This window comes from Babylonia areolata, chromosome 26, assembly GCF_041734735.1.
Source record: "Babylonia areolata isolate BAREFJ2019XMU chromosome 26, ASM4173473v1, whole genome shotgun sequence".
NCBI classification, from domain to species: domain Eukaryota; kingdom Metazoa; phylum Mollusca; class Gastropoda; order Neogastropoda; family Buccinidae; genus Babylonia; species Babylonia areolata.
The window spans coordinates 20233434-20260750 of record NC_134901.1 but is presented as its reverse complement, the minus strand read 5'-3'; the positions used below and the strand labels follow the sequence as shown (position 1 = coordinate 20260750).

Sequence of the window (27317 nt, the reverse complement as noted above, 5' to 3'; positions counted from 1 at the left end):
CAATCTTGAGGCACAGAATTTGTTTTCTTCGAATTTTTTCTTATTTTGTTGCACTTCGTTCTTCAGATTTCTACCATACGACAGAAATGAAAATATTTTAGACGATTCCTGTAAAACATTGAAGCATAATCAAGAGCCGAGCACTCATTGAAATCAGCATGGCGGCTTTGCCAGCTATGACTTTGAGACAAGCAGTGTGTCAGCTGCGTTGTCGTTTGAGTGGCATCCAGCTGCATCAGTCTGGTCCCATTGGGTAAGCAGCTGATATGCACTTCTTATGCTCTTTTTTTCTTTTTTGTCAGTTAATATCTCAACGTGAAAAGCCAAAGTGATCTCCCCACGTCTGTCCTCTGCATTACCGGTTCTGCTCCTTCTCACAACTTACAAACACACACACACACACACACACACACACACAAACACAGAGAGAGAGAGAGAAGTTAAGAGAAAAAAAAAAAACCCAAAACGACAGCCACGGTAAATTACAGAAGTGATATGGCCAACGGGAAGAAACGGAAAGCAGTCTGTCACATTCGGGTTTTACATCGACACCCACCCCGCGTGATGTGTGTTATTGCTATCACATATAAATTCGAAGTAATTGGGCGTCAATCCTCGATCGATACGAAGCTCAGTGCTTTGCGGAGATCCCGACGAGAATGTCATTAATCGAGGTCGATAATCGTTATATCCGGTAATTTTAGCTGGAGTGGGAAGTTCGTTAGTAATTTTGGTGGGACTTCCAGTAGCAAATGTAGAGTCAGGAGGAGGTGTTGTTGGTGGCCAGTCAATGGATCAAGAGTTCGATTCCTGATTGGACTTTTCTGTTGGGTCTGTTCATTCTGTCAGTCATTAGTGAAAAATTCATGCTTGAAAGCAGGGAAAGCAACCTCAAGAATCAAGAAAGGCCAGCATTTCCCTGAAATGCCAGAACTGAAGTATGCATAGACTTTCACTGAACGAGAATGAAACTTTACATCCATTAATTCTTCAAGGCCGATGTCAAGCTGCTCGCTGCACACCAATCGGAGATTGATGCCCAGCGCTGGCCATAAGTATTACTATTAGTATTATTAACCATCCAAAGTACACCTAGAAACAATATAACACCACACTGACACCATGGCATCACACTAAGATGGGCAACAAAAATCCCAGTTTTTATGTTGGGTGTCAGTTGGACTGAGACTATAGTGAGAGCTGCAGTCCGAGCAGGTCCTCCTTTTATTTTCTTCTGAATTAGAGCTTTTTTCTGCAGACTCTTTTTTTCTTTCTTCAAAATTAGAGCTTTTTTCCTGCAAATCCCCTAAACAGTGACATAAAAATCAACATTTAATTGTGGTCACTCTATGGAAGGAAGGAGTGAAGGAAGCTCAGCATAAAAATGTTTCCTGTTTGCGAGCCTGCTTGGATGCTAGTGGCAATAGAGCGAGTAGTGAGGGTGAGGACTTCAAGCACAAGGAAGCAGATGTGAGGCAGTATGTAAATGTTATATTGTTATGCTTAGCTTCTGGTAAAGTTGCTCTGAGAGCTACCTAGCCTTGACTCGTGAGACTGAGAACCTCACTCTTGCCTGGAGATGGAAACATGATACCTTCTTTGCATGTCAGTGTGAGTAATTAGGCAGATGTAATAGCTGAGTGGTTAAAGCACTCCATCTCGCTCACTACGATCAGCTTCGGATCCACTCTATTTACGCATACCCAGATTCAAACTCTCGACTGTTGGCCACCGTTCTTTCTCTGTCTCTGGACCTTGCAATTGGAATGAACTTTGTCTTTCGCTTCGTCAGGTCTCCACACTCAGCTCTTTCAAGTCTGGCTTTAAAACACACCTATTCCCAAAATAGCCTCCGCTCCCTGCCTCTTCCTTGTCTCCAGTTTCTTCAGTTTTAGAGTTGTGCATGTGTGTGTATGACTGGTGTGTGAAAGCGCTTTGATTTGTTTCTGCACAAGATTCAGCGCTATATAAATATTATTATTATTGTTATTAAAATGAAGGAGGGGGTTAGGATGGGGAGTGAGGGGAAGAAGGGTGACAGGGAAGCGAAGGGGGTGAATCAGTTTCTCCAGTTATAGAGTTATGCGTGCGTGAGAATGACTGGTGTGAAAGCGCTTTGATTTGTCTATGCACAAGATTCAGCGCTATATAAATACCGTTATTATTATTGTTATTATTGTAAAGCGTTGGACTTTCAACCTGAGGGTCCAAGGTTTGATTCTGGGTGACAGCGCCTGGTGGGTAAAGAGTGGAGGTTTTCCCAATCTCCCATTTCAACTTATTTGCAGACCGGCTTGTGCCTGAATCCCCCTCATGTGTATACACACGCAGAAAAGCAGTGTGTCAGTGTGTGTCTAATAATCAGGAAACAATTGATAATTTCTGACCGTTCTTATCCTGGATGTTTATTTTCAGGGTATTATCCAACTACTGTCAAGTCCGCAGCAAGAAACACAATGTGGCACAGTACAATTTACAACCTGAGTGGTATACCCGCAAGAAGCCTCCTCAAACAGATGAAGACTTGACACGAGAGAATGAGAGGTTTGTGAAGGAAGTCATCCGCAGTACCTACAGAAACACAAGTCCGGTGCTCAAGGACGATGTCGGAATGGAAAACCAGGAGTATCGCAAGGGGTATGTTTTCATTTTACATTTGTATTAGTGATTATTGATCATTTTTAGTGGTATTATTCATTTTACTTAACGAGACTCAGATTAGATTAAGTTAGAATTCCCATGGACTTTTTCAGCCATTGGGGCTGTGAAGTCACATCCACTGTGTCTGAGGCTTGACATTCCTCTTCTTCTGCCATTTTCATCTTGCCTAACTAAAGTGAGGTACCCATCCACAATTACACCTTGGTGGAGTGACGGAAATCGGAGTAATGTTGCAAGGATGCAACACCGTTCTGAAATGGGGGCTTAACTCACTCGGGACGACAAGTTTTCTCCCTTGCTTTTCCCCACCCTTTGTAAGGGTTTGGAAAAAAATTACAAAAAATACTAAATACTGTGTAAGAAAATGAAACTTTCAGAACTGGTTTATTACGTGTTGAGCTATTACATATAAAAAAAAATCAAATTTCTCATCTTATTTTTACAGTTTTGCCGTATGTAGAAATTACTGCCAATTTTTCACCCTGAATCACCATACCCATGCTCGCTTTCTGCATTAAATTCGCTTTCTTCGTCGTCATCATCCACCTCTTCAATGTCCGACCTTTCAGTTTGCAGCATTTCAAGTACTTTGGCAACCCTAAAACGTTGCCGACACTGCCTTGTTCGCTTCACAACATTCTGAGAAGAGCCCGCTTTGCTAACAGGCTGGCACGCAAGCAGACGACCGGTCAGTGACTTTGTCAGCGTGTGTGCGAGACGGGCCACACATGCCAGGCTGACCAATCATACTGTTCAATTGTGGAGTGACCCAGAATAGCGCACTCTGCTTGGCTAATCACAGAATCACGTGTACAGCGTGTGATGGAATTTTATTTTCGGAGAATGCTGTTCCATTCTTTCATCTGAATCCGAATACATTTTGTGTAGGAATGCTCACGCATTCCTTCGTCCGGAGAGAGTTAAACCCTAACCAGTAGTGAACACTGGATCAGAAGTCCAACACTGAGCCAACTCTGCCAATCCCCCCATTTTTCCTTAATGTTTCAGGAATAAATATGCTTATGTATGGATGGGCTAGAGGAATGCAGAGGGGACTAATGGGTATCAAAAGGAAGGTTCTCAGATTTATGGACTGTAATTAAGGTGATACTTTTTCTCAGTTTTTGATATCACAACAGCATTATGATTCAAACTACCTTATCAGCTTATACCATGAGCAAGTCAGTTCTGACGTCTGTGTCAAAAGATACTGTTACAAAACACCTTATCTGGTTTTTGCTATGGCTTCAGACAACTTGATATCTGTAAAATATAATATTTAGTTTTCTTTGTTTGTTTGTTCCTTCTCAGGACGCGACGCTGTGGGGTCATAGCAGTGAAGATTGGCGTCATCCCACAGTGGACAAAAGAAGGGAAAAGGATAATGGTGACATTACTGCAGGTAAGTTCTTTATGTGCCCTATTCCATACATTCTCACATAATTGCTTTTCTTTTCGTTTTTTTATGAATTTTTAACATGGAAATGCATTCTTATCAATTATCATTTGAAAGTTTGGGTGAGAAAGTATTTGAATGACATTTCAAGTGAAGGATCCAAAATGAAAAAGAAGTCAGATTGTTGCGGTATGATACAGTAAATATGTATCTGAATGAGATCGCAATGAATCAGTGAATGAATTTAAAACAGTAATGATTACATATATCATCATTGTTCCTCTTCTCTGGACAGTCCATCATGCAAAGCTTGTTTTTCAGGTCCTGGACAATCATGTGATTCGCTACACACCCCCAGAAGAGTTTGAAAAGACATCAAGCTGGCAGCCGTGGTGGGGGAAGAAATTTGGCAGCATGGTTGTTGGTTCCATGAGCACGGATCCTCGGATGGTGCGTAAGGTTTTAGTTGGTGACAGTATTATTATATCATTATATTGCTCTTTTTAGTCACAACAGATTTCTCCATATGAAATTTGGGCTGCTCTCCCTTTGGAGAGAGCGTCGCTACACTGAGAGCGTCACCCTTTTTTTTTTTTTTTGTATTTTTTCCTGCATGCAGTTTTTTTTATTTGTTTTCCTATCAAAGTGGATTTTTCTACATAATTTTGCCAGGGACATCCCTTTTGTTGCCGTGGGTTCTTTTACGTGCACTAAATGCATGCTGCACATGGGACCTTGATTTATCGTCTCAACTGAATGACTAGTGCGCAGACCACCACTCAAGGTCTCATGGAGGGGAAGAAAATACTGGCGACTATGGGATGCGAACCAGTGTGCTCAGATTCTCTCACTTTTTAGGCAGGCGCGTTACCTCCAGGCCATCACTCCACATAACGAGCTCATCTGGAATATGGTTTGGGCATGATACATCTTTGATTGGTGATATAATCTTAATTTATGGTGACAGTTCTTTTAATTTGTATGGAAACAGTTCTAAGTTCCTGTGATTTGCTTGCATGCATTTTAAAAGATGCATCTTTTACGTAGGTGTGCATGAAGTAACGTTTAGATCAGTTCTTGTTATTTCAGATCTGATCAGGTTTAATCTTATTGAAGTCTGGTATAAATGTTCTTATTGAAGTCTGGTATAAATGTTTGTCCACACAGAATTGATCTTGAGATATTTATTTCTCCAAATAAACCATCTCTCCCTTCTCTCTTATCATTTTCACTTCTATTTAGTTATTTTAATGAACTTACACTTGCAAGACTTCCAATCAGTTACATACAATGAAATGTTCTTTTAGTTTAACCTAATGTTTTAAACCCTGCTCATGTGCTTAGAATGTCACCTGCACACACACACACACACACACACACACACACACACACACACACAAACATGTGTATGCAAACACATGCATATACTTATACACAAACAATATTAGAATAAAACTTAAAATGCACTCACATATCAAATCTGCATTTGTGTGTTTGCATGCATGTGTTCATTTGCACATGCAAACCTTAGGAAGGATTTACATGGTGACTGATACATTCTTTGGATGCTTATCATTTATACTGAGGTCATAAATCCCCCCAAAATGGAGTGTGACTCCCTGAAAACATGGTAGGGATAAAAATGGTCATACATGTAAAAGCCCACTCGTGTGTACCATATGGGTGGACACAGGAGTCGCAGCCCACGAACAGAGTAGAAGGAGAAGTCATAGTATCAGTATACAGATGTCTTGAACGAAGACATGCTTTTGTCTTTTTGTATGTACATAATGTTCAGCTGACACTGATAGTGGCTCGTCATGTTTCAGATGAGGATAGTCCATCTAAAGATATATGTTTGAGTCATTGCAAGGTTCAGTTGGTGATAGATAGCATTAAAACCATAGTAAAAAAAACAACAAGAAAAAACAAAACAAAACAACAACAACAAACAAACAGAATACTAGACTGCCAGTTCTGTGTTCCAGTTCTCCAAAGCCTATGTCAATCTCTTCACTGAGGCAGGCGTGCCACCCAAAAAGGTCCTGACTCGGTTCCTGGTCACGCCAGATGCTGCCATCCAGCCTGGTGAGTCTTCAGGGAGTCTGGTCTGTATCATGTGGGTCTTGTTATGACAGTGACATCTCTGAGCTCAGAAAGAGGAGGTTCATTTTATTATTCTGGCAGTATGCAGACCATGGGGTGGAAATGTTTTCAGGCATTTTTTAGACATATTTTGCCAACTGATTATTGTGCCAAATTTTCTTTTCTGGTCTTTTTTCTTATTCTTTTTCTTCTTCTTCTTAGGTTTGTGGGGACTTATATTGTTTTTCACCCCTGATATGGCCCGATGTTGTTGACTGGGCTATAAGCAACAAAAGATCAAAAGAATTACGAGTTTTTTTTACTGCTTATTTTTTCAGAACTGTTTTTTGTTATTTCTCAACTGCTCAAAAAGAGTCAAATCCTTTTCTTCCAAAATCTTGGTTGCGTTTTGGTAGTATTTGCTTACACCTGTGATTTTTTTCCCTCTTTATTGTAAAGAATATGATTATTGTTTGGAAATGGTTAGGTCTTTAGAACAGGGCTTGGTCATCTTTTTTTTTTTTATCCTGTAGTTTTTTGTTGTTGTTTTTTCCATTCTCAAATCAAGCAATATTATGCATACAGAGAAACAGATGAGGCACACACACACACACACACACAAAATTATATTTGATAGAGATAATTAAGTTTCATGCATTCATGTGTCCGTGTGTATGACCCTTCTACAGATTTTCAGCAGCTTTTTTGTTTCCGACTTCAAACTTTATGTCCTAAAAAAAATATGTAAAATTTCCTTCCAAGCATGTAAAAATACAAAATACAAGCACACTGACAGAACAGAGTTTCGTTTTGTTTCTGTCATTTTTTTGAAGAGATGACATTTAAGACAGTTCTACTGTTTTGCAGGGACTCCCTTATCTGTGATGCACTATCGTGTGGGAGACTATGTGGACGTTCAAGCCAAAACGTAAGTGGACCACTCTTTTGGGATGTAATGGAACATTTGTGCTTTGCCTTGCTGATAAAAATCTGCAAATCAGTTTTGTTTTGTTTTTTAATATTAGATCCACCAAAATTGAAATTGCAGGATGGTACCTTTGTTAGTATGTATTTGTTTGTATAGGTTCCCCTTCTTCTGTTGCAATTTTAAGATTGTTGGTATCGAAACGTAGTATGTTCACAGTTCAGTCTATAGACTGAGACTTCATTTTGTTCAGTTATTATCTGATATCGTTTGTTTTCTTATTGTCCACTATTAGTCACTCAGTTTGAAATAGTGGAATGTTTCTGTAATAAATGGAGTGATGTTAACAAATTCAGAGCTGCAAAGGTATTGAACATATTCTGGTCGTGCAGATATTTCACAAGCAAATCATTCAATGGGTTGTACGGTGAACTGAAGTCCAAATGATTCAGATACAACCTACCAGAATTCCCTCATCCTGTTTTATTTGTTCATTGTAACCAGTTCGTTTTCAGAACTTCTCTTTTCTTGTGTGTGCTGGTACTTATTTTCTTCATAAATCTGCATAGTAAATTGCTCTTTCAGAACTTATCTTTTTATTGTTTGCTGGTACCCATCTTGTTTTCATCATAAAACAGTTGTGAGCTGCTCTTCACTTTGTGGTGCTTTGTGTTGTGTTTTCAGGATTGACCATGGGTTCCAAGGCGTGGTGAAGCGGTGGGGGATGAAGGGAATGCCGGCCTCTCATGGAGTGACCAAGGCACACAGAAAGATGGGCAGCACAGGGGGTGGTGGGGTGAGTGCTCACTTATCCTGTTCTTAAGTACTAACAGCTGTTTAACCCTTTCACCGCCATAAGCGACTTTGGTTGACTAGACAATGCACCACCACAGGCGACTTTTGTCGACATGAAGGGGTCATGTTAACAAAACCATTTTTCACATTGTAACAAAGCTTGACAGCTACAGCCAGTTTCCTGCCAGTAGAACAATGGCTAACCTGTGCCCTCTGAATGAACAAGTCCAGTTTAGTTTTATGTTTTCCAGAGCAGAACTTCATTTGAAACATTCAGAAGCTTATGTGTGGATCATTACTTGCAAGTTTTACAGAACTGAATTAAATTAAATACATATTTTTTTAAATGATGTCTTGTTAGTGAAATGTTAGATTGTAAACTTGAAATCACCTCATTTTTTGGCTCGATTTGTTGATATGATCTGGATGTTACATCAGGCTGCTGTGCACAGGTGGCTATTCTCTTTTTCCTGGTGTGTGTCCATAGAGAACCTTTTGTTTCCTTGACTATCATCTGTACTGAGAAGAATAAAGTAAGAAATTCAGTCCTACCTGTTTTCCCCTTCCAACATGAGATTTTGAAAAACTGAGCATGCTCTGCCCCAGCAACAACTTGAGGTTTTTTTCTTCGATGGCGTAGTTATGGAATAGACAGAATTTGTTACCTTCAATCGGAAGTCTTTGTCAAAGTACCAAAGCAAACAATGTCAGAATAGGTGATAAGCTGTATAACTAATAACTCAAAAGCACTTTGGTGGTGCTTTGCAAATCCATTAAAACAAATAATTTCTTGGATGCTTCTTGGTCATAAACATTGATTGCAATAACCAACTTGGCAAAATGTTCTTCAGACTAGGTGTCGATTGGATTGAAAACGTGTATCAAGGGCTATCAGTGCTACCATCCAGCATCCGATGTTCAGTTGAAACCCTTCCCTAATGTCAGCATATTGGGAGACAACTGGTGTTGATTGCCAACACCACAGTTCTCTACCTTTGTCAAGCACATCTGAGGGGAATGACCAGGGGAATGCATAGAAAAATTTGACAACAAAATTTCTTTTCATATCTTTTTTTTTTTGCTCACTTACTCTATTCACTTTCATCTCTTGTGCGTCAGTATTAGTTCAAGTGTGTCTGTGTGTGTCTGTGTGTTTCAGGACAAATCGGCCATCTGGAAAGGCAAAAAAATGCCAGGTCACATGGGAGACCGATGGACAAAACTGAAGGGTTTGAAGGCAAGTTCAGGATGCTGTGCTCAACTGTGAACCTGTTGCTTTCATTTCTGAAATGTATAACACAATGCTCACAATTATGGCAAATACTGTGAGAAAATTCTGTGTGGGAGATGAATACATAGACGGGAGCTGTACTTGTTTCAGATGGGAAAAATGCAGTTGTTTTGTTAAATAATATATGAATGAATGTCTCTGCACTGTTTTACCATTCTAGAAAAAAAAAGAAGAAATTATGATTGTAGAGTGGGGTAGGATGGGCTGGGGATAGAAAGTCTGCCTCTTAAAAATCTTGTAAAATTAGATGTACCTAAGGTATGGAAATATTCACAGTTATTCCCCGAAAGTATACTTGAGGCCTGATCGGTGTGCTAGGTTTATGTGAAGGTCAGACATTCTCTGTTGTTTTTTTCCTTTTTTTCCCCCCTCAAACATCTAAGTGGTGTGTGTATAGATCTGTCTGCAAGCTTTGACACCTCTCCCAGAGACTGGTAAGACATTCACAGTGGCACCCAAGGTACCGAAGAAATACTCCAGTGTCATAACCACCTTTTTTTTTTTCTTTTTTTTTTTTGTTCCTTGCTTCAGATCTGGCGCATCAACACCAGGTACAACGTGCTGTACGTGCAAGGTCCCAACATCCCAGGAAACACGCATGGCATTGTCAGAGTCTATGACACCATCTTGCCGACTTGTCGTCCAAGTGCTGAGGACCACCCACCTTTCCCCACCTGGACAGGTGAAGCCAGTTCCCAGGATCTGCCTCTGGAGTTCTTTGACGACAACCTTCACAGGATGAGCGACCCGTCCTTGACCTTCGAGTGACTGATGGTGTGCGCTGTTGTGTGTGAACAGTTTGTGAGAGGGTACAGTTTGAGTGCATTCTGATGCTGCCAAGTTCTCCAACACTGTGTGTAAAAAGTAGTATGTTTATATGTGTGTGTGTGCATATGCGTGGTGTGTGCGTGCATGTACACTGAAGTAGGAAAGATAATGTTTTGATGATGATCATTGTCACACTTTGTTCATCTGCCAAGTTATCATGAATGCGTCATCTTGATGGCAGTGGCTCTGATTTACCATTCTAGCAGGGAAGAGTTGATATAACTGGACCAGACCGCAGAAAAACAGTTACTGTAATAATTTTATCTCGATTGTGCGGATCGCCACAATTTCAACTCAGTCAGACATGCATGTTGTCCTTGGACATCACTGTCAAGGTCACTCAGTGAATGAGGAAAAAAGGGCACTGATCATGTGGAAATGTATAGATAAGCTTAAGTTACAGAGAAAGTGATTCGATCTGTAATACCTGTGAGTCTGATTATTAAACATGATTTGTTGTGTAGTTACCATTCTTGTTTAGGAATGACTGTGATTTCATGATGAACGAATATGTCTGCATATTACATCTAAAACTAAACTACAATATCCATCTGCTTGGAACAAGGGAAGATTTTTTAACACTAGTGTTTCTTCACCAAAGCAGTGCGTGCTCATGTGTGCGTGCGCGCGCGCACACACACACACACACACACACGCACATGCACACACACACAAAATAATTTGCTCATGGAAGGTATTTTTGTACAGGAACAAAGGCATGATTATATGAACATAAAATTTTACATTAGTTACCCATGCAAATATAAATTACATGTAAAAGCATATTCACATTTCAAATTGAAGAAAAAACCTCCAGATTTTCATTCCTGATTTGATCAACAACTAAAAACTAAAGAACAAATGTTTCAGTCGCTTCATGCTCTTCAGTATTCCACATGTTAACAGTCATTCCAACATGGGGAACAAAATCTGCTGTTTATACATCAAGTGGGCAAATACTGATGAATAAACTAAATAAAACTGTTCACTAGAAACACCCAACAGAAAGTCCTCATGAACTTGTGATTCAATATTATCACTTGCTAATATTTTAGAACTATCAAATGATGAATTATGTAAGGCACAATATTTTTAAGTCGAAAAGGAAGAACAGATCAAACTTAACTTGAAATTTATGCCCGGCAATTAAAGAAATATAACAAAGGTTGGGTGTCTAAAGCATATGAGTCACTTTCTGACATGATCAGTTAATGTGTACTGACAAGGATGCCTTAGTAAAATTGACACACACAAAACAAAAAATGGCTTGCATTCATTGGTAAACATTGTGATTCTGAATGTATCTAGCTGAAAGTTTCCTTCACTCAGACTTCGATTTTGAGTAAAGGAAACTTTCTACAATATGAACTTAATGATACAAAGACTGTAATCACAGAATGTTACGCGAGTGAAGGTAAACATAAATGGGCAATGACCAGTCTTTCAGTGTCACACAGGACATTTGACACACGTTGGAATTGTTGGGTGGGATGTCACTGCACCCTTGATCCACAGGGACCAACGTATATGTAAGGCTGCTTCAGTCTAAAGTCTAATACAGCTTTTTGTCCACTTCTGAACTTGGGTGCTGTGCACAGTTTCAGATCCTAACATAACATCTGTGTAAACAAGATGTTTCAGGCATCCAAAAAGTGCAACCATCAGCATTGCCATGACCAAACGGCAGCAGACTTGACATTGAGACTTTCTTTGACACTGCTGTACTGAATACATAATAATTCATCATTCCTACTGGTTCAGAATGTATAACACCTGTTCACTCAGAGCATCACCTCTGGCCACTTCTTGTTGCTCCTGTCTTTATTCTCTCTTTTTCTTCTTCCCCCCCCCTTCTCCCCCACTCCTCTCTGGCAAAAAGATACAGGTACAAAGGTCAGTGTAGAGGGAGACAACTGGTGTTGATTTCCAATGCTATAGTTCAACCTTTGCAAAAGCATTGTTGGAGAGGGGCGGGGGTAGGGTCAGAGGCAGGAAAATGCATGGGGAAAAACAGACCCAGCAGACACACACAGTCACTGTACACCGGCGTCCAGTCAGCACGCTTGGGAAGACCCAGGGCGGGGTGGCTGCTTGCTGCGGTTGTCGGTGGCCAGCTTCTGCCTCAGGCGTCGCACTTCCTTCAGCAGCTCCATCTCCTGGTGGTCGAACATCTGCCTATCCCGCTCAAACTTCACTGAAAATGTGGCAGACAGCAGCATGGGAGAGTGGACATGCACAGAAATAATCAGACACACACAAGAGTAAATGCCACATGATGGATATGAGATTTGTTTTCCGACAGCATGCATTCACAAGATGGAACAACAAAGTTTTCTATACGCTTCTGCAACAGTCAAATTTGCCTTCAAAATCACTTCTTTTTAAAAGAAATAAGAGCCATTCATTTTCCCGATCCTAATCAACCCATCCTGAACAAGTTTTTTTCCTCGCATATTCTGAAACTTGGACTAATATGTATAAGATCAGCTGCAGAAGTATACACTGTTAAACATGCTTTTTATCACAATCATTTAAAAAAAAAAAAAAAATTGCTTACCTCTGGAAGGACGTTCATCTTCATACTCTGCAGTGAAGTCAGACCCCTGGGTTGAATCCTGACCATACAGCTTGTGAGCTGAGGAGTTAAAACAAAAGATTTTAAAAAATGATCTTTAAAAAGTAGCATTTGAGATCACAGTCATTTTAACAGAAACATTCATTCAAGAAACCACCCTCCCCACAAACCTTGACTCGTTCTGCCCCATGCCCAAGCACAGTTTGGGCATTGAATCCCAATTCATCAAACTGGTTTTTCGACCTTTCAACTGAGTGTAAACAACTGGGGAAGGGACATGACTTGAGACAAAATTTCCAGGCAACTTCGTGATTAAGTTTGGGCATAGGTTGATTTCCAAGACCTTGTTTGCATGTTCTGTTAATGATCAAAGCTAAAAAGTCATGTTTCACTACTGAGCAAGTATTAAAATGTATGCAGTGTTTTTGATACTGACAATGACAGCTAAAAACAATTACTGTGAGTAATGAGTTTAGTTTTTACACCATCACATGTTTTATTCCAATGTTCTATAATCAGCAAATTACCTCACAAACATACATACACTGCGAATGACAAGACAATTCTTTATTTTTGAGGATAACAGACAAGCAGATGCTGTGCACTTGTTTCATGCAGTCCCCACCCTGTGTACAGGGGTCTCCACTACACAAAACACAAATGCCTGTCCAAAGTGTAGAATAAAAGCCAGCACTTACCATGACTCACAAAGACCGCAGCCCTGAATAACTTAACCTTCGGGACGTCAACGAACAGGTCATTAAACTCAAAGTGTCCCTCTTCTTCTTCTTCTTCTGCGTTCGTGGGCTGTAACTCCCACATTCACTTGTATGTACACGAGTGGGCTTTTATGTGTATGACCGTTTTTACCCCGCCATGTAGGCAGCCATACTCCGCTTTCGGGGGCGTGCATGCTGGGTATGTTCTTGTTTCCATAACCCACCGAACGCTGACATGGATTACAGGATCTTTAAGGTGCGTATTTGATCTTCTGCTTGCATATACACACGAAGGGGGTTCAGGCACTAGCAGGTCTGCACATATATATTGACCTGGGAGATCGTAAAAATCTCCACCCTTTACCCACCAGGCGCCGTTAACCGAGATTCCAACCTGGGACCCTCAGATTGAAAGTCCAATGCTTTAACCACTCAGCTATTGCGCCCGTCAAAGTGTCCCTGAAACACCTCAACATCAATCCCAGTAGCTGGGAACAGCTTGCCCTGGACCGCACAAGCTGGTGAAGCAAGATAATACTGAAGAATCATACACAGCAGAAAAGAGACGCACCGCAGAGGCTCTGAGGAAATGTGCAGCATGCACAGCAAAAGCTGCCTCCGCTTACAATACAGCAACACCTTCCTGCACTTACCCGGACATGTGGGCGAGCTTCCCTGGCCCCAGACTGACCTCACCAACCACCTCCAGACCCACAGTCACAGAACCTCCATTTGACACTGAAGCCATGGTCATCTTCAACTTCAAAGCACAAACAATAACAGAGGAAGTGTCTGGGTTTGTTCCAGTGTACCTGTTATTTACCTGTGTGCTGGATGAATCGGCAGCACAAGCAGCATTGACTTGGAAGTTGTGTACCTTGTGAACTGAGAGAGTTACCACTCTTTACTATTTGTTAATCATTATGTTCTCTTGGCCTCATTGCTTACTCATTCCAAAGCAAACTATGTTCCACCTACCATCTCCGGCACCAGTCGCCAGACTGCGGGTGTGCTGTCGGCCAGTCATGATCTCGGTCTCCATGGCCTCCAGTCGACGAACAGTGTCATTGCCTCGCTGCTCTTTGTCTAACGCCAGTTCTGCCAGCCCTGCCTCTGTTTCATGCTCCTGTCGTGACATGACGTGACATGACATTGTTGCTTAAAGTCCAGCCGACTAAGCCATACGAGAACTGTACAACTTGATAAAAAAAAATATATTAAAAAAATCCACTGCATTAAACACAAAACTGTCACATCTAAAAAGAAAAAAAAAACTGAAATAAAACCTGAAAAACACAGTTCATGACATATCTTAACCATAAATCTCCTTAAAGTTTATCTGTGCTTAGGATATCAGCCCCTCTTAATTTATCACCCCTTGATTAATTATAAAAAGAACAACAAAAAACAACTTTGAACCACACAAAAACATGCACAAAAAAAAGGCCAAAATAGGCAATTAACACTGCAGAATGGACAACTAATGCCAATCCCAGTCTTTTAGTTTACACTACCTAATTGCCAAGGCTAAACAGCAAAGGTGGCATATCATCAGACTGCAGAAAAGAGAGAAACAAGTGCCAGGGCTTCCTAGAAAATAAGAAAAGAGAATGGGCAGGGAAGGCAGAAAATTTGACAACAGAAAAGGAAGGAAAAAAAAAAAAACAAGAGAGGCAAGGCCTTCAAGATTCACTTGTGATAAATTAAGTCCCCTAGCATTAATTACAGAGTAATTTCCCTTTTTTACTATCTGCACCAAAACGTTTGCAAAATAAATAAAAATTCCATGCTTAGCAAAAGAAGTTCCTGTTTGAACAAAAAGTGATAATAATGACTCCTCTTGTTGTTGTGTCAGAATAAGAGGTCAAAGTGCCAAGTTTAGAGAATACAAAAAATATAAATATAACAGTAAATGCAGTTTGCATATAATTAGGCTTCTTTTTTAATTTTTTTTTGTGCCCATCCCAGAGGTGCAATACTGTTTTAAACAAGATGACTGGAAAGAACTGAATTTTTCCTATTTTTATGCCAAATTTGGTGTCAACTGACAAAGTATTTGCAGAGAAAATGCCAATGTTAAAGATTACCACGGACACACACACACACACACACACACACAGACAACCGAACACCAGGTTAAAACACAGACTCACTTTGTTTACACAAGTGAGTCAAAAAGAAAGAAAGAAAGCAACAGAAAAGAGGAAACTTCTGGCACAGAATTTCCAAAAGGCAGGGATGCTATTTATATTGAAAGACCCCTGGCATCCATCCCACTGGGAAATTCAGTGCTCCTGTTGCATAAACTGCTATTGTACGATGGCCTGATTTGAGAGCCAGTTGATCTTTTTTTTTTTTCTTTTTTTTAATTATCATAGATTGTTGCTGTTCTGACACCATGGTTCCAAGACCAACAGCACAAACAAGTGCTGATTCTGCAATTTTTGTTCTTCTTAATGAGGTCAGCAGCAGACTTCAATAAAGTCATAATGATTATACTGCATATATATATCTAAAATAAAGTAACCATAAAAAAATGAATAAAAAAAATGCATAGACATAATATGAAAGTGGCCATGACATTTTCAAAGTAGAACAAAAGTGGTTCCATATACGTATACGTGAGCAAGCATGACCAGCAGCATTACCCAACATACTTAGTCATGCCCAGACTGCATGCATTTACATTTGTGTACCTATCACAGTGGATTTCTTCAACAACAGAATCTTGCCAGACGACAACACTTATGTTGCCATGGGTTCTTTTTCTGTCCACCAAGTGCTTGCTGCACAGGGGACCTCAGCTAACTGTGTCATCTGAATGACAAGAGTCGCAATTAACACAGTGAGCGAGCTGTGCAAGTGTGTGAGATGCTCCCTACCTTGTCGTCCTGACAACGCCCCATCAGGTCATGCACTTCCCTCTCCAGTGCCCGGTTCTGGTTCACCAGCTTAGCCAGCTGACACACACACACACACATGTTGGTACATAAATTTCTGGAGAAAGCAGAAAAACGAAAATTAATCTAATATTCTACAATAATGTTTCTAAAGAACTCCAGAAAAACTGAGCATAGAACCACTATATGAAGACTTCGTATAAGCACACATGATCTGCAAACTGAAAGAGGCAGACACACAGGCACAGAAAAAACATGCAAGAATATGCAAAACATGTTATGTATTAGAAGATGAATATCATTTTCTAGACAAATGTATTAGATATGAACACTTACGAAAAGTTTTCTTAACAGATATAAAGCCTGAATTCACAAAACTTGATGATAATGATACAGTGAATCAATGGTGTAATTACGACCCTGTACAACCCCGACTTGCAAAATTCATATAAGAATGTTTCAAAGAACACATCATGTTTTAAATAGAACACCTTACATTTAGTTAAGTAGTGGGTGATTTTTTGTTTTGTTTTGTTGTTGTTGTTGTTGTTGTTTTGTGTGTGTACATGTGTCTATGAACCATTCACACGGTTTTCATGACAAATAAATGATTCTGATGATTCTGAATATTCTGATACTGATTCACACACACAAACATAGACACAGACAAACAAACATAAACATACACTTCAATGTTGTATAAATGGTGTGTTTTCTTGTCAATTCATTCAAGTTTTCTCTGAAAACACACTTCTTTTCTTTCTTCAAACTAATGTAGGACCCCCCCCCCCCCCATGCCAATCTATTATTCTAGTGTTGTGTGTGTGTGTGTGTGTGTGTGTGTGTGTGTGTGTGTGTGTGTGTGTGTGTGTGTGTGTGTGTGTGTGTGTGTGTGTGTGTCTGTGTCTGTGTGTGTGTGCGTGTGTGTGTGTGTGTGTGTGTTTGTGTGGGTGTGTATGTGTCTGTGTATTTGTGTGTATGTGCATTTATGTAAAAGGAAATTTTCTATCTAAAATTACGTTTAAATATGTGTAATCAAATGATGTATTACATGGTTATGACATAGGACTTGTAATTTAATTTTTTTTTTTTTTATGATAAAAAAAAAAACGTCTGCAAAAAAAAAAAGGCCAACAATTTTTTAATTTTTCTTGTTGGAAGAGGCTTTCTGTGTAATTTATTTCATGCAGCCATGACAATTTGGTTAAACTTAAGTAATGTTGCAAAGATGAGCAACGCAGATGAGCAATCTATCCTGAGGTTTAATACCAGAAAAATACTATCATCATTTATGTTGTCTTTCATATAGTTTGTATTCTGTTTCTAATAGTTATGTTAATTTAATTGTTTATGTTTAATTTTGGTGTAAAATACTACTGCTGTTATATAATATCCCCCATGCCCCCAAAAGAGGTGAAAGGATTAAATGTTCTTGATTCTTGATTCTTGTGTGTACCCATTATGTAAAGCACCAAGATCTCTTTTCTGAGAATAGCTGTTTTATGAATTCACATTAGTATCATCATTGCAAATAACAGCATTCAAAACAAAAATCAATGCTGTTTATGAGAAGAAAAAAAAATTACAACAGAAGGGAAGGCTCTGTCATTATCTCTCACTCACTCCTGCTGTGTGCATACCCATCTGCCTCCTCTATAAACAAGTCAGTCATCTTCTTCTTCTTCTTCTTCTGCGTTCACTCGTATGCACACGAGTGGGCTTTTACGTGTATGACCGTTTTTACCCCGCCATGTAGGCAGCCATACTCTGTTTTCGGGGGTGTGCATGCTGGGTATGTTCTTGTTTCCATAACCCACCGAACGCTGACATGGATTACAGGATCTTTAACGTGCGTATTTGATCTTCTGCTTGCATATACACACGAAGGGGGTTCAGGCACTAGCAGGTCTGCACATATGTTGACTTGGGAGATTGTAAAAATCTCCACCCTTTACCCACCAGGCGCCGTCACCGTGATTCGAACCCAGGACCCTCAGACTGACAGTCCAACGCTTTAACCACTTGGCTATTGCGCCCGTCAAATCAGTCATCTAATCAGTGACAAAAAGTGTGAGAAATAGAAAAAACACATGTTTCCCGTCCTTTGCACTTTCAACCCTGCATTTCTTGCAAACTCAGAGATCATTGGCTGCGACATTACAAACGAAAGCAACAGCTCACTGACATCCATACTCTCTTCCACGCCCTCAAACTGACCGATGACCCCTCACCTACACCACTCCTTCCCCCTCCTCTCTCTCTCTCTTTCTGTGCCATGAGCACACACTCTGCCCCTCTCACTGTCAGTCACCGTCGCTCAAAAATGCTGTTTGTTTCAAAGCTTGACTGAACAAGGGTTGAATGGTGCTGTCAGTTCTGTCACTGTCGTTGTCATCACCATGTCAGTCACTGTCGCTCACCCAAAAATGCTGTCTGATTTCAAAAGCCTGACTGAACAAGGGTTGAATGGTGCTGTCAGTTCTGTCACTGTCGTTGTCATCACCATGTCAGTCACTGTCGCTCACCCAAAAATGCTGTCTGATTTCAAAAGCTTGACTGAACAAGGGTTGAATGGTGCTGTCAGTTCTGTGACTGTTGTTGTCATCACCATGTCAGTCACTGTCGCTCACCCAAAAATGCTGTCTGATTTCAAAAGCCTGACTGAACAAGGGTTGAATGGTGCTGTCAGTTCTGTCACTGTCGTTGTCATCACCTTGTCAGTCACTGTTGCTCACCCAAAAATGCTGTCTGATTTCAAAAGCCTGACTGAACAAGGGTTGAATGGTGCTGTCAGTTCTGTGACTGTTGTTGTCATCACCATGTCAGTCACTGTTGCTCACCCAAAAATGCTGTCTGATTTCAAAAGCCTGACTGAACAAGGGTTGAATGGTGCTGTCAGTTCTGTCACTGTTGTTGTCATCACCATTTTCTAATGATTCATAAGACAAGAGAGACGGGCGCAATAGCCAAGTGGTTAAAGCGTTGGACTGTCAATCTGAGGGTCCCGGGTTCAAATCACGGTGACAGCACCTGGTGGGTGAAGGGTGGAGATTTTTACAATCTCCCAGGTCAACGTATGTGCAGACCTGCTAGTGCCTCAACCCCCTTCGTGTGTATATGCAAGCAGATCAAATACGCACGTTAAAGATCCTGTAATCCATGTCAGCGTTCGGTGGGTTATGGAAACAAGAACATACCCAGCATGCACACCCCCGAAAACGGAGTATGGCTGCCTACATGGCGGGGTAAAAACGGTTATACACGTAAAAGCCCACTCGTGTGCATACGAGTGAACGTGGGAGTTGCAGCCCACGAACACAGAAGAAGAAGAAGAAGAAGAAGACAAGAGATATCCATTTCCATTGTTACACCCATCCATTATCATTTGCACAACCTGCAAAGTACTGTCATTCTGCTGACTGAGACAGACCGCTGTCTCTGCTTGACAGAAGTTTCTGACGCCTTTTTTTTTTCTTTTCTTTTTGCGTATGAGGGAAAACCCCCTTTCCATATGGTCCAGTTAGTAAATTCATTATCGAGATGAAAGAGGTCCTTCTCTTGAAGTATGTTCAGTTAACTCTCTCCATACGAACGGCGAAAGAGACGACGTTAACAGCGTTTCACCCCAATTACCATCATCAAAATATTGCAAGCGGAAGGCTCTTATACTGAAGACGTGAATGTTGACAAAGAATACCACAATTCTGACGACGGAAGCTAAAGGTTGGGTCATTCAGACACCCACTGGACATCCGAGGGGTCTGTGTAGAGGAGAAGAGAGGACTGGCCGTACTGAGTGAGTTAAAATAGTTTTTTTTCATACCACAGACACATTAAAGCTAACAACTGTCCAGTCTTTTCAGTCCTGAGTGAACCAAACTCAGATGAAGCGATGAAGCAGGAAAAAAAAAAAAGGAATTGATCGATTGATTGATATGGATACTTATATAGTGCCTATCCTCGGTCGGAGACCAAGCTCTACCCACACTATCACTGGACAGCTTTATGACACTGGAGAGGAAGTTTGTGTAGGCCATCAGCTGACGGCTTGTGAACACGGAATGGGTTAAGTGCTGCTGATAAATAAAAAATAAAAAATAAAAAAAAAAGATTTAAAAAAAAAAAAGTGCTGCTGATATCGTTCATGCCAGGTTCCGTCTACTTCTCTTGATTTTCATTATTACCATTATTATTACTATCATCATTACCACTATTATGATTGTGATTATGTTGGTCATAATGATGATTACGATTTTTGTGATTATTATGATTGTGATGATCATTATCATTATCATCATTATTGTCATTAATTTTTCTTGTGTGATCGTTTTATACTTGGGATTCATTGGCAGCTACCAATAAATCTCCTTTCAAATTTTTCGCTTTACATTCGTATAAGTTATTTTGTGTATCTCTCTCTCTCTCTCTCTCTCTCTCTCTCTTTACATATATATATATATATATAGAGAGAGAGAGAGAGAGAGAGAGAAGCAGAGAGAGACAAAGAGAGAGAGAAAGTACATATATATAGATAAAGACAGAGACACAGAGTATATATATATATATATATATAGAGAGAGAGAGAGAGAGAGAGAGAGAGAGAGACAGAGACAGAGAGAGAGACAGAGACAGAGAGAGAAAGTACATATATATAGATAAAGACAGAGACACAGAGTATATATATATATAGAGAGAGAGAGAGAGAGAGAGACAGACAGACAGAGACAGAGAGAGAGAGAGAGAGAAAGTACATATATATAGATAAAGACAGATAAAGATAAAGATATATATATATATATATATATAGAGAGAGAGAGAGAGAGAGAGAGAGAGAGAGAGATGACCTTTCATTTCATGGAAATGGAAATATAACAGTCTCAGATAAAAGGGGGAGAAAAAAAAGAAGATTGCTCATGCCAGTCCCTGTTCCCGAACGCAGCCCTTCCCTGCCCCTTTCATTTCATGGAAATATAACTGTCTCAGATAGGAAGCAAAAAAAAAAAAAAAAAAAAATAAAATAAATAATAATAATAATAAATAATAAAAAATCTCTCACGCCAAAAACCCCTGCATGGTTCCCGGGAACACCACCACCCCTCCCACACCCCCTCTCGCCCACCCACCCCTTCTCACCTGCGTGTTCCTGGCCTCCCTCTCCAGCTGCCCCGCCCTGTGCAGGTGCTCCATCTCCTTCCCCGCCCTCATGTCCAGGTGGCGCTGCGTGGCGCCGGCCAGCCTCTGCTGCATCATCTTGCGCACCTCCAGTTCCCGGTCTCGCTCTGCCTCCTGCAGCCGGCGGTGGATCCGCTGCTCCAGCTCCTCCTGCTTGCGCTCCGCCTCCTGCTCCGAGCGCAGGCCCACCGAGGCCAGCTCATAGTCTCTCTGCAGCTCCTGGGAGTCCCCAGTGGACAGAAATTTCAGTTTCACTTTCAGTTTCTGTTTCTCAAAGAGGCGTCACTGCCTTCGGACAAATCCATATGTACACGCTACGCCACATCTGCCAGGAAGATGCCTGACCAGCAGCTATAACCCAACGCGCTTAGTCAGGCCTTGAGTGCATGCATATATATATTTGTGTACCTATCAGAGTGGATTTCTACAGAATTTTGCCAGAGGACAACACTCTCATTGCCATGGGTTCCCATGGAGAGGCAAAAAAAAAGAGTGAAAGGAAAAGAAAAATTAAATTACATCTCAGTCTCCTTCAAAAGTTGGCTGGTAATGACATTACGTCGTTCCTCCTTTACGAAGGTCCATAGACCGAAATTTTGGATATTTCTTTCATTGTATTACCTACTGCGGTTTTTGTGCACGGGGGGCAAAGTTCCTCCTTAACAAAGATCCATGGACAAAAATTTTGGATATTTCTTTCATTGTATTATCGACTGCGGTTTTTGAGTGCGGGGATTTTCCTAAACACACTAAATAAAGAAGACTCAGTGGAGGGTGGAATAGTCAGAAAGTAGGGAGCCTGATCACTTTTATTGTGTTTGGAAGACTCAGTGGAGGGTCCCTCTTCAGGATGGGGGGGCTGGAAGCAACAACAACAACAACAACAACAAAAAGCGCAAAAAACAGCATATTCCTTATTACCCTTATTAATAAAGGTTTTGTCTTGTCTTGTTTTGTCTTGTCAGTGTCCATCTCTCTCACCTGCTCAAACATTTTCTTCTGCAGCTGAAGTTCCAGATTCCTGATTTCCGCTTCCTCAATAGCACCTTGGGTCTCTTGGTCTCGAAGCAAGGCCTGTGTGAACAGGGAATCAGTTCCACACATTGTGTTGTTGTTTTTTGTTGTTTTCTTAATACTTCTTCTTCTTCTTCTTCTGCGTTCGTGGGCTGCAACTCCCACGTTCACTCGTATGCACACGAGTGGGCTTTTACGTGTATGACCATTTTTATCCCGCCATGTAGGCAGCCATACTCCGTTTTCGGGGGTGTGCATGCTGGGTATGTTCTTGTTTCCATAACCCACCGAACGCTGACATGGATTACAGGATCTTTAACGTGCGTATTTGATCTTCTGCTTGCATATACACACGAAGGGGGTTCAGGCACTAGCAGGTCTGCACATATGTTAACCTGGGAGATCGTAAAAATCTCCACCCTTTACCCACCAGGCGCCGTCACCGTGATTCGAACCTGGGACCCTCAGATTGACAGTCCAACGCTTTAACCACTCGGCTATTGCGCCCGTCGTTTTCTTAATACAATAACTGACAAATGTAGAAGATGCCCATGCAAACTACTGTTTTCCCACAAACACAGCTGGAGATCAGTTGTAATAATGTACCTATCAATATTTTTTTTCTGTATATCATCGGTGAAACAATGCTGTCATTTGTAAACGTTTTTAAATGCATTATCATTGGGAAAACACAGTTATTTCATATTTGTATACCATTTCTATGTATCAACACTGAGTCAATGAAGTTGGATATATATCCTTTTTTTTTTATCTATGTGCTATATAATTTTTCTCCATGTACTTTCATTGGGAAAATGCAGTCTTTTTTTTTTTTTCAACATGATATCAAGCTGATGCTGCTGTTCACATCATATACCTTTTTTTCTACACCATCATCAAGACAAAAAAGTTCGTCTCCCTGTTTTTCAGTTCAACAGCCCACAAACAAAAAAACAATGCACAGGCTCACCACATTGAAATCTCTTCTCATGCACGCAGCGGAACGAATTGCACAGCAATTGAATCAATCTTTCTCTACATTTCAATTTCTTCTTCTTCTTCTGCGTTTGTGGGCTGCAACTCCCATGTTCACTCATATGTACACAAGTGGGCTTTTATGTGTATGACAGTTTTTACCCTGCCATGAAGGTAGCCATACTCCGTTTTCAGGGGTGCGCATGCTGGGTATGTTCTTGTTTCCATAACCCACAAAACGCTGACATGGATTACAGGATCTTTAACGTGTGTATCTGATCTTCTGCTTGCATGTACACACGAAGTGGGTTCGAACCCAACACCCTCAGATTGAAAGTCCAACGCTTTTACAATTCGGCTATTGCACCCGTCTATTTCAATTTCAAGACGGCAAATGTTATCTCACAGTAAAACATGGTGTACAACAATCTAATCAGCATATCTCTCAGTGCTTTTCATCATCAAGGCAACCTAGAATTGTTCAGAACAATCCAATTTACACCCCTTTCTCTCCATTTCATCACAAGACACCATAGCTTAACTCACAACAAACTAATCAACATTTCCTTCTGTGCAGTTTGTCGTCAAGACAACACAGGTCAGCTCACAACAATGCAACCAACATACCTTTCTCTGCATTTCGTTGTCAAGACAACGAAGGTGAGCTCACAACAATCTGATCAACATACCTATCTCTGCATTTTATCGTCTAGGCAACATAGCTTAACTCACAACAAACTCATCAACATTTTTTCTCTGCAACTTGTCCTCGAGACAACAAAGGTTAGCTCACAACAATCCAGTCAACATACCTTTCTCTGCATTTCGTCCTCAAGACAACCAACTCACAACAATCCAATCAACATATCTTTCTCTGAATTTCGTAGTCAACAAACTGATCAACATTTCTTTCTCTGCATTTGGTCTTCAAGACAATAAAGGTTAGTTCACAGCAATCTAATCAACATACCTTTCTTTGCATTTCATCATGAAGACGACAGCTTACAACAGCTCACAATAATCAAAGCAACATACCTTTCTCTGCATTTTGTCGTCACTACAACAAAGGTTAGCTCACAACAATCCAATCAACATACATTTCTCCGAATTCCGTCATCAAGACAACATAGCTTAACTCACAACAAACTAATCAACATATCTTTCTCTGCATTTAGTCATGAAGACAACAAAGGTGAACTAATGACTAATCAACATTTCTTTCTCTGCATTTAGTCTTCAAGACAACAAAGGTTACCTCACAACAAACCAATCAGCATAGCTTTCTCTGAATTTCATCGTCAAGACAACATAGCTTGACTCACAACAAACCAATCAACATACCTTTCTCTGCATTTCTTCTGTCAAGAGAACAAAGGTGAGCTCACAATAATCCACTCAACATACATTTTTCTGCATTTCATCATCAAGACAACCTAACTCTGCTTCACGATGCTGTTTCTGAAAGTGGAGGAATTTGCAGGTAGCTCACAACAATCTGATCAACCATACCTTTCTCTGCATTTCGTCGTCAAGACGACGTAGCTCCGCTTCACGCTGCTGTTTCTGAAAGTGGAGGAATTTGCGGAAGCTCACAATAATCTGATCAGCATACCTTTCTCTGCATTTCGTCGTCAAGACGACGTAGCTCCGCTTCACGCTGCTGTTTCTGGAAGTGGAGGAATTTGCGGTAGCTCACAACAACCTGATCAACATACCTTTCTCTGCATTTCGTCATCAAGACGACGTAGCTCCGCTTCACGCTGCTGTTTCTGGAAGTGGAGGAATTTGCGGTAGCTCACGACAACCTGATCAACATGCCTTTCTCTGCATTTCGTCGTCAAGACGACGTAGCTCCGCTTCACGCTGCTGTTTCTGGAAGTGGAGGAATTTGCAGTAGCTCACAACAATCTGATCAACATACCTTTCTCTGCATTTCGTCGTCAAGACAACGTAATTCTGCTTCACGATGCTGTTTCTGAAAGTGGAGGAATTTGCAGTAGCTCACGACAACCTGATCAACATACCTTTCTCTGCATTTCGTCGTCAAGACGACGTAGCTCCGCTTCACGCTGCTGTTTCTGGAAGTGGAGGAATTTGCGGTAGCTCACAACAATCTGATCAACCATACCTTTCTCTGCATTTCGTCGTCAAGCCGACGTAGCTCTGCTTCACGCTGCTGTTTCTGAAAGTGGAGGAACTTTTGGTAGCTCACAACAATCTGATCAACCATACCTTTCTCTGCATTTCGTCGTCAAGACGACGTAGCTCCGCTTCACGCTGCTGTTTCTGGAAGTGGAGGAATTTTCGGCGCGCTGCATCCAGCAGCTGTAGCTCCTTCAGCTTGGTCTCTCGGTGCATGGCCACCAGCCTGTGGATGATGCCGATTACAGACTTCACAAAAAGCCTTGGATATGGTACTGCATTATTGGGGTTTTTTTTGGCTCACTTGTTTTTCATGGGATACATTTGATGAGTGTGATGACTGTGTGTGTGTGTGTGTGTGTGTGTGTGTTGTGTTGTGTGTGTGTGTGTTGTGTGTGTGTGTTGTGTGTGTGTTGTGTGTGTATGTGTGTTGTGTGTTGTTGTGTGTGTGTGTGTTGTGTGTGTGTGTTTGTTTGTGTGTGTGTTGTGTGTTGTGTGTTGTGTGTGTGTGTTTGTTTGTGTGTGTGTTGTGTGTGTGTATAAATTTGTGCTTGAGTGTTTGGTTGGCTGACTGCAAAGGGCTACGCACATAAGTTTTTCTTTTTTCCATCTCATGTTCTTAAAGTCGGTATTTACACTGCACAGCCCCACTGAGCATGTTTTACATGGAAAGGCACTTTACAAACTGAATTGTTATTATTATCATTATTACTTCACCTTCACCCCTTCACCTTCACCTCTCCCGTAGTCTGGGTTCAGACCGTTGGGGCACCGCTGCTGACCTGGCCACCACTCCTCTCCACTCTTCACGGTTTTCTGATTTCCTCAGGGCGTCACCGAGCGTCAAGCCTGTCCACCCCCCGATGTTGTCTTCCCATCTCTTCTTCTGCCGTCCTCTCCTTCTGCCTCCTTGTACGGTGCCTTGCAGGAACGTTTTGGCAAGACCAGATGATCGGGAGATGTGTCCATACCATCTAAGTTTGCGTTTTTTCACTATGGACAGAAGGTCTTCGTAGGGTCCAATACTTTGCTGGATTCTGTTCTTCACTTCCGTGTTAGTGATGTGGTCTCTGTAGGAGATGCCAAGTAGTCTACGAAAGCATCTCATCTCGACAGCTTGGATTCTTCTCTCGATGTCTGCAGTCAGGGTCCAAGTCTCGCAGGCGTAGAGCAATATTGATATAACCAGGGAACGCATCAGTCTGATTTTTGAGCTGAGAGCGATGTTTTTGTTGTTCCAGATGGTGTTCAGCTTGTTGAGTGCCGTTGTTGTTTGGGCAATTCTCGAGAGTACTTCTGGTTTAGATCCTTCATCTGACACGATTGCTCCCAGATATTTGAAGCTGTGGACTGTTTTAAGCTTTTCGTCGTTGACTTTGATGTCAATGCTGATGCCGTTGGTGTTGTTAGTCATCAGTTTGGTTTTCTCCGCACTGATTTGCATTCCATACGATGTGGAGGCTTTGTCTAGATGTTTGACCAGGCTTGCCAGTTCTTCTTCTTTTCCAGCCAGTCCATCAATGTCGTCGGCAAAACGTAGGTTTGTGATTGTTCTGCCGCCTATGCTGACTGTTCCTACATGCTCTTCCAGTGCGTCAGTCATTATTCTTTCTAAGAAGATGTTGAAGAGTGTTGGGGAGAGTAGGCAGCCTTGTCTCACTCCGACTGTGGTTCTGAACCAGTCCCCGATGCTATTGTTGAGGTAGACGGCGCTGGTGGCTTTGTCATAGAGGTGCTGTATCAGTCTAATCAGGTTGGCGTTGATGTTGTACAGATTCATGGTAGCCCACAAAGCTGCATGCCAGACCCTGTCAAATGCCTTCTTAAAATCAATGAAGA

General features: G+C 41.1%; 2 protein-coding genes across 2 annotated transcripts in view; one reads left to right on the top strand and one right to left on the bottom strand.

The window, feature by feature from the left end:
- The first annotated feature begins 115 nt into the window (after positions 1–115).
- On the top strand, positions 116–10448 carry LOC143300188 (large ribosomal subunit protein uL3m-like). Its single transcript, XM_076613747.1, has 9 exons — positions 116–253; positions 2416–2637; positions 3973–4063; positions 4379–4507; positions 6046–6145; positions 7010–7070; positions 7752–7863; positions 9022–9099; positions 9685–10448. Exons 1-9 carry the CDS (start codon positions 159–161, stop codon positions 9919–9921), a joined length of 1125 nt encoding a protein of 374 aa, XP_076469862.1. The 5' UTR covers positions 116–158; the 3' UTR covers positions 9922–10448.
- Positions 10449–11824: 1376 nt separating this feature from the next.
- LOC143300187 (TBC1 domain family member 31-like) overlaps positions 11825–27317 on the bottom strand; it is a 42232-nt gene continuing 26739 nt past the window's right edge. Inside the window, exons 17-23 of the mRNA XM_076613746.1 lie at positions 25569–25704; positions 22329–22421; positions 21309–21566; positions 16158–16235; positions 14254–14401; positions 12539–12616; positions 11825–12175 (exon numbers count right to left, since the gene is read on the bottom strand). Coding sequence (XP_076469861.1) covers positions 12036–12175; positions 12539–12616; positions 14254–14401; positions 16158–16235; positions 21309–21566; positions 22329–22421; positions 25569–25704 — 931 coding nt within the window. The 3' untranslated portion in view covers positions 11825–12035. The remainder of the gene's footprint in view (positions 12176–12538; positions 12617–14253; positions 14402–16157; positions 16236–21308; positions 21567–22328; positions 22422–25568; positions 25705–27317) is intronic.

Coding starts and splice junctions, on each gene's coding strand:
- LOC143300188 (XM_076613747.1), top strand. CDS start 159: ATGGCGGCTTTGCCAGCTATGACTTTGAGACAAGCAGTGTGTCAGCTG. Junction 4,064..4,378: donor TAATGGTGACATTACTGCAG/GTAAGTTCTTTA, acceptor CTTGTTTTTCAG/GTCCTGGACAATCATGTGAT. Junction 6,146..7,009: donor AGATGCTGCCATCCAGCCTG/GTGAGTCTTCAG, acceptor ACTGTTTTGCAG/GGACTCCCTTATCTGTGATG.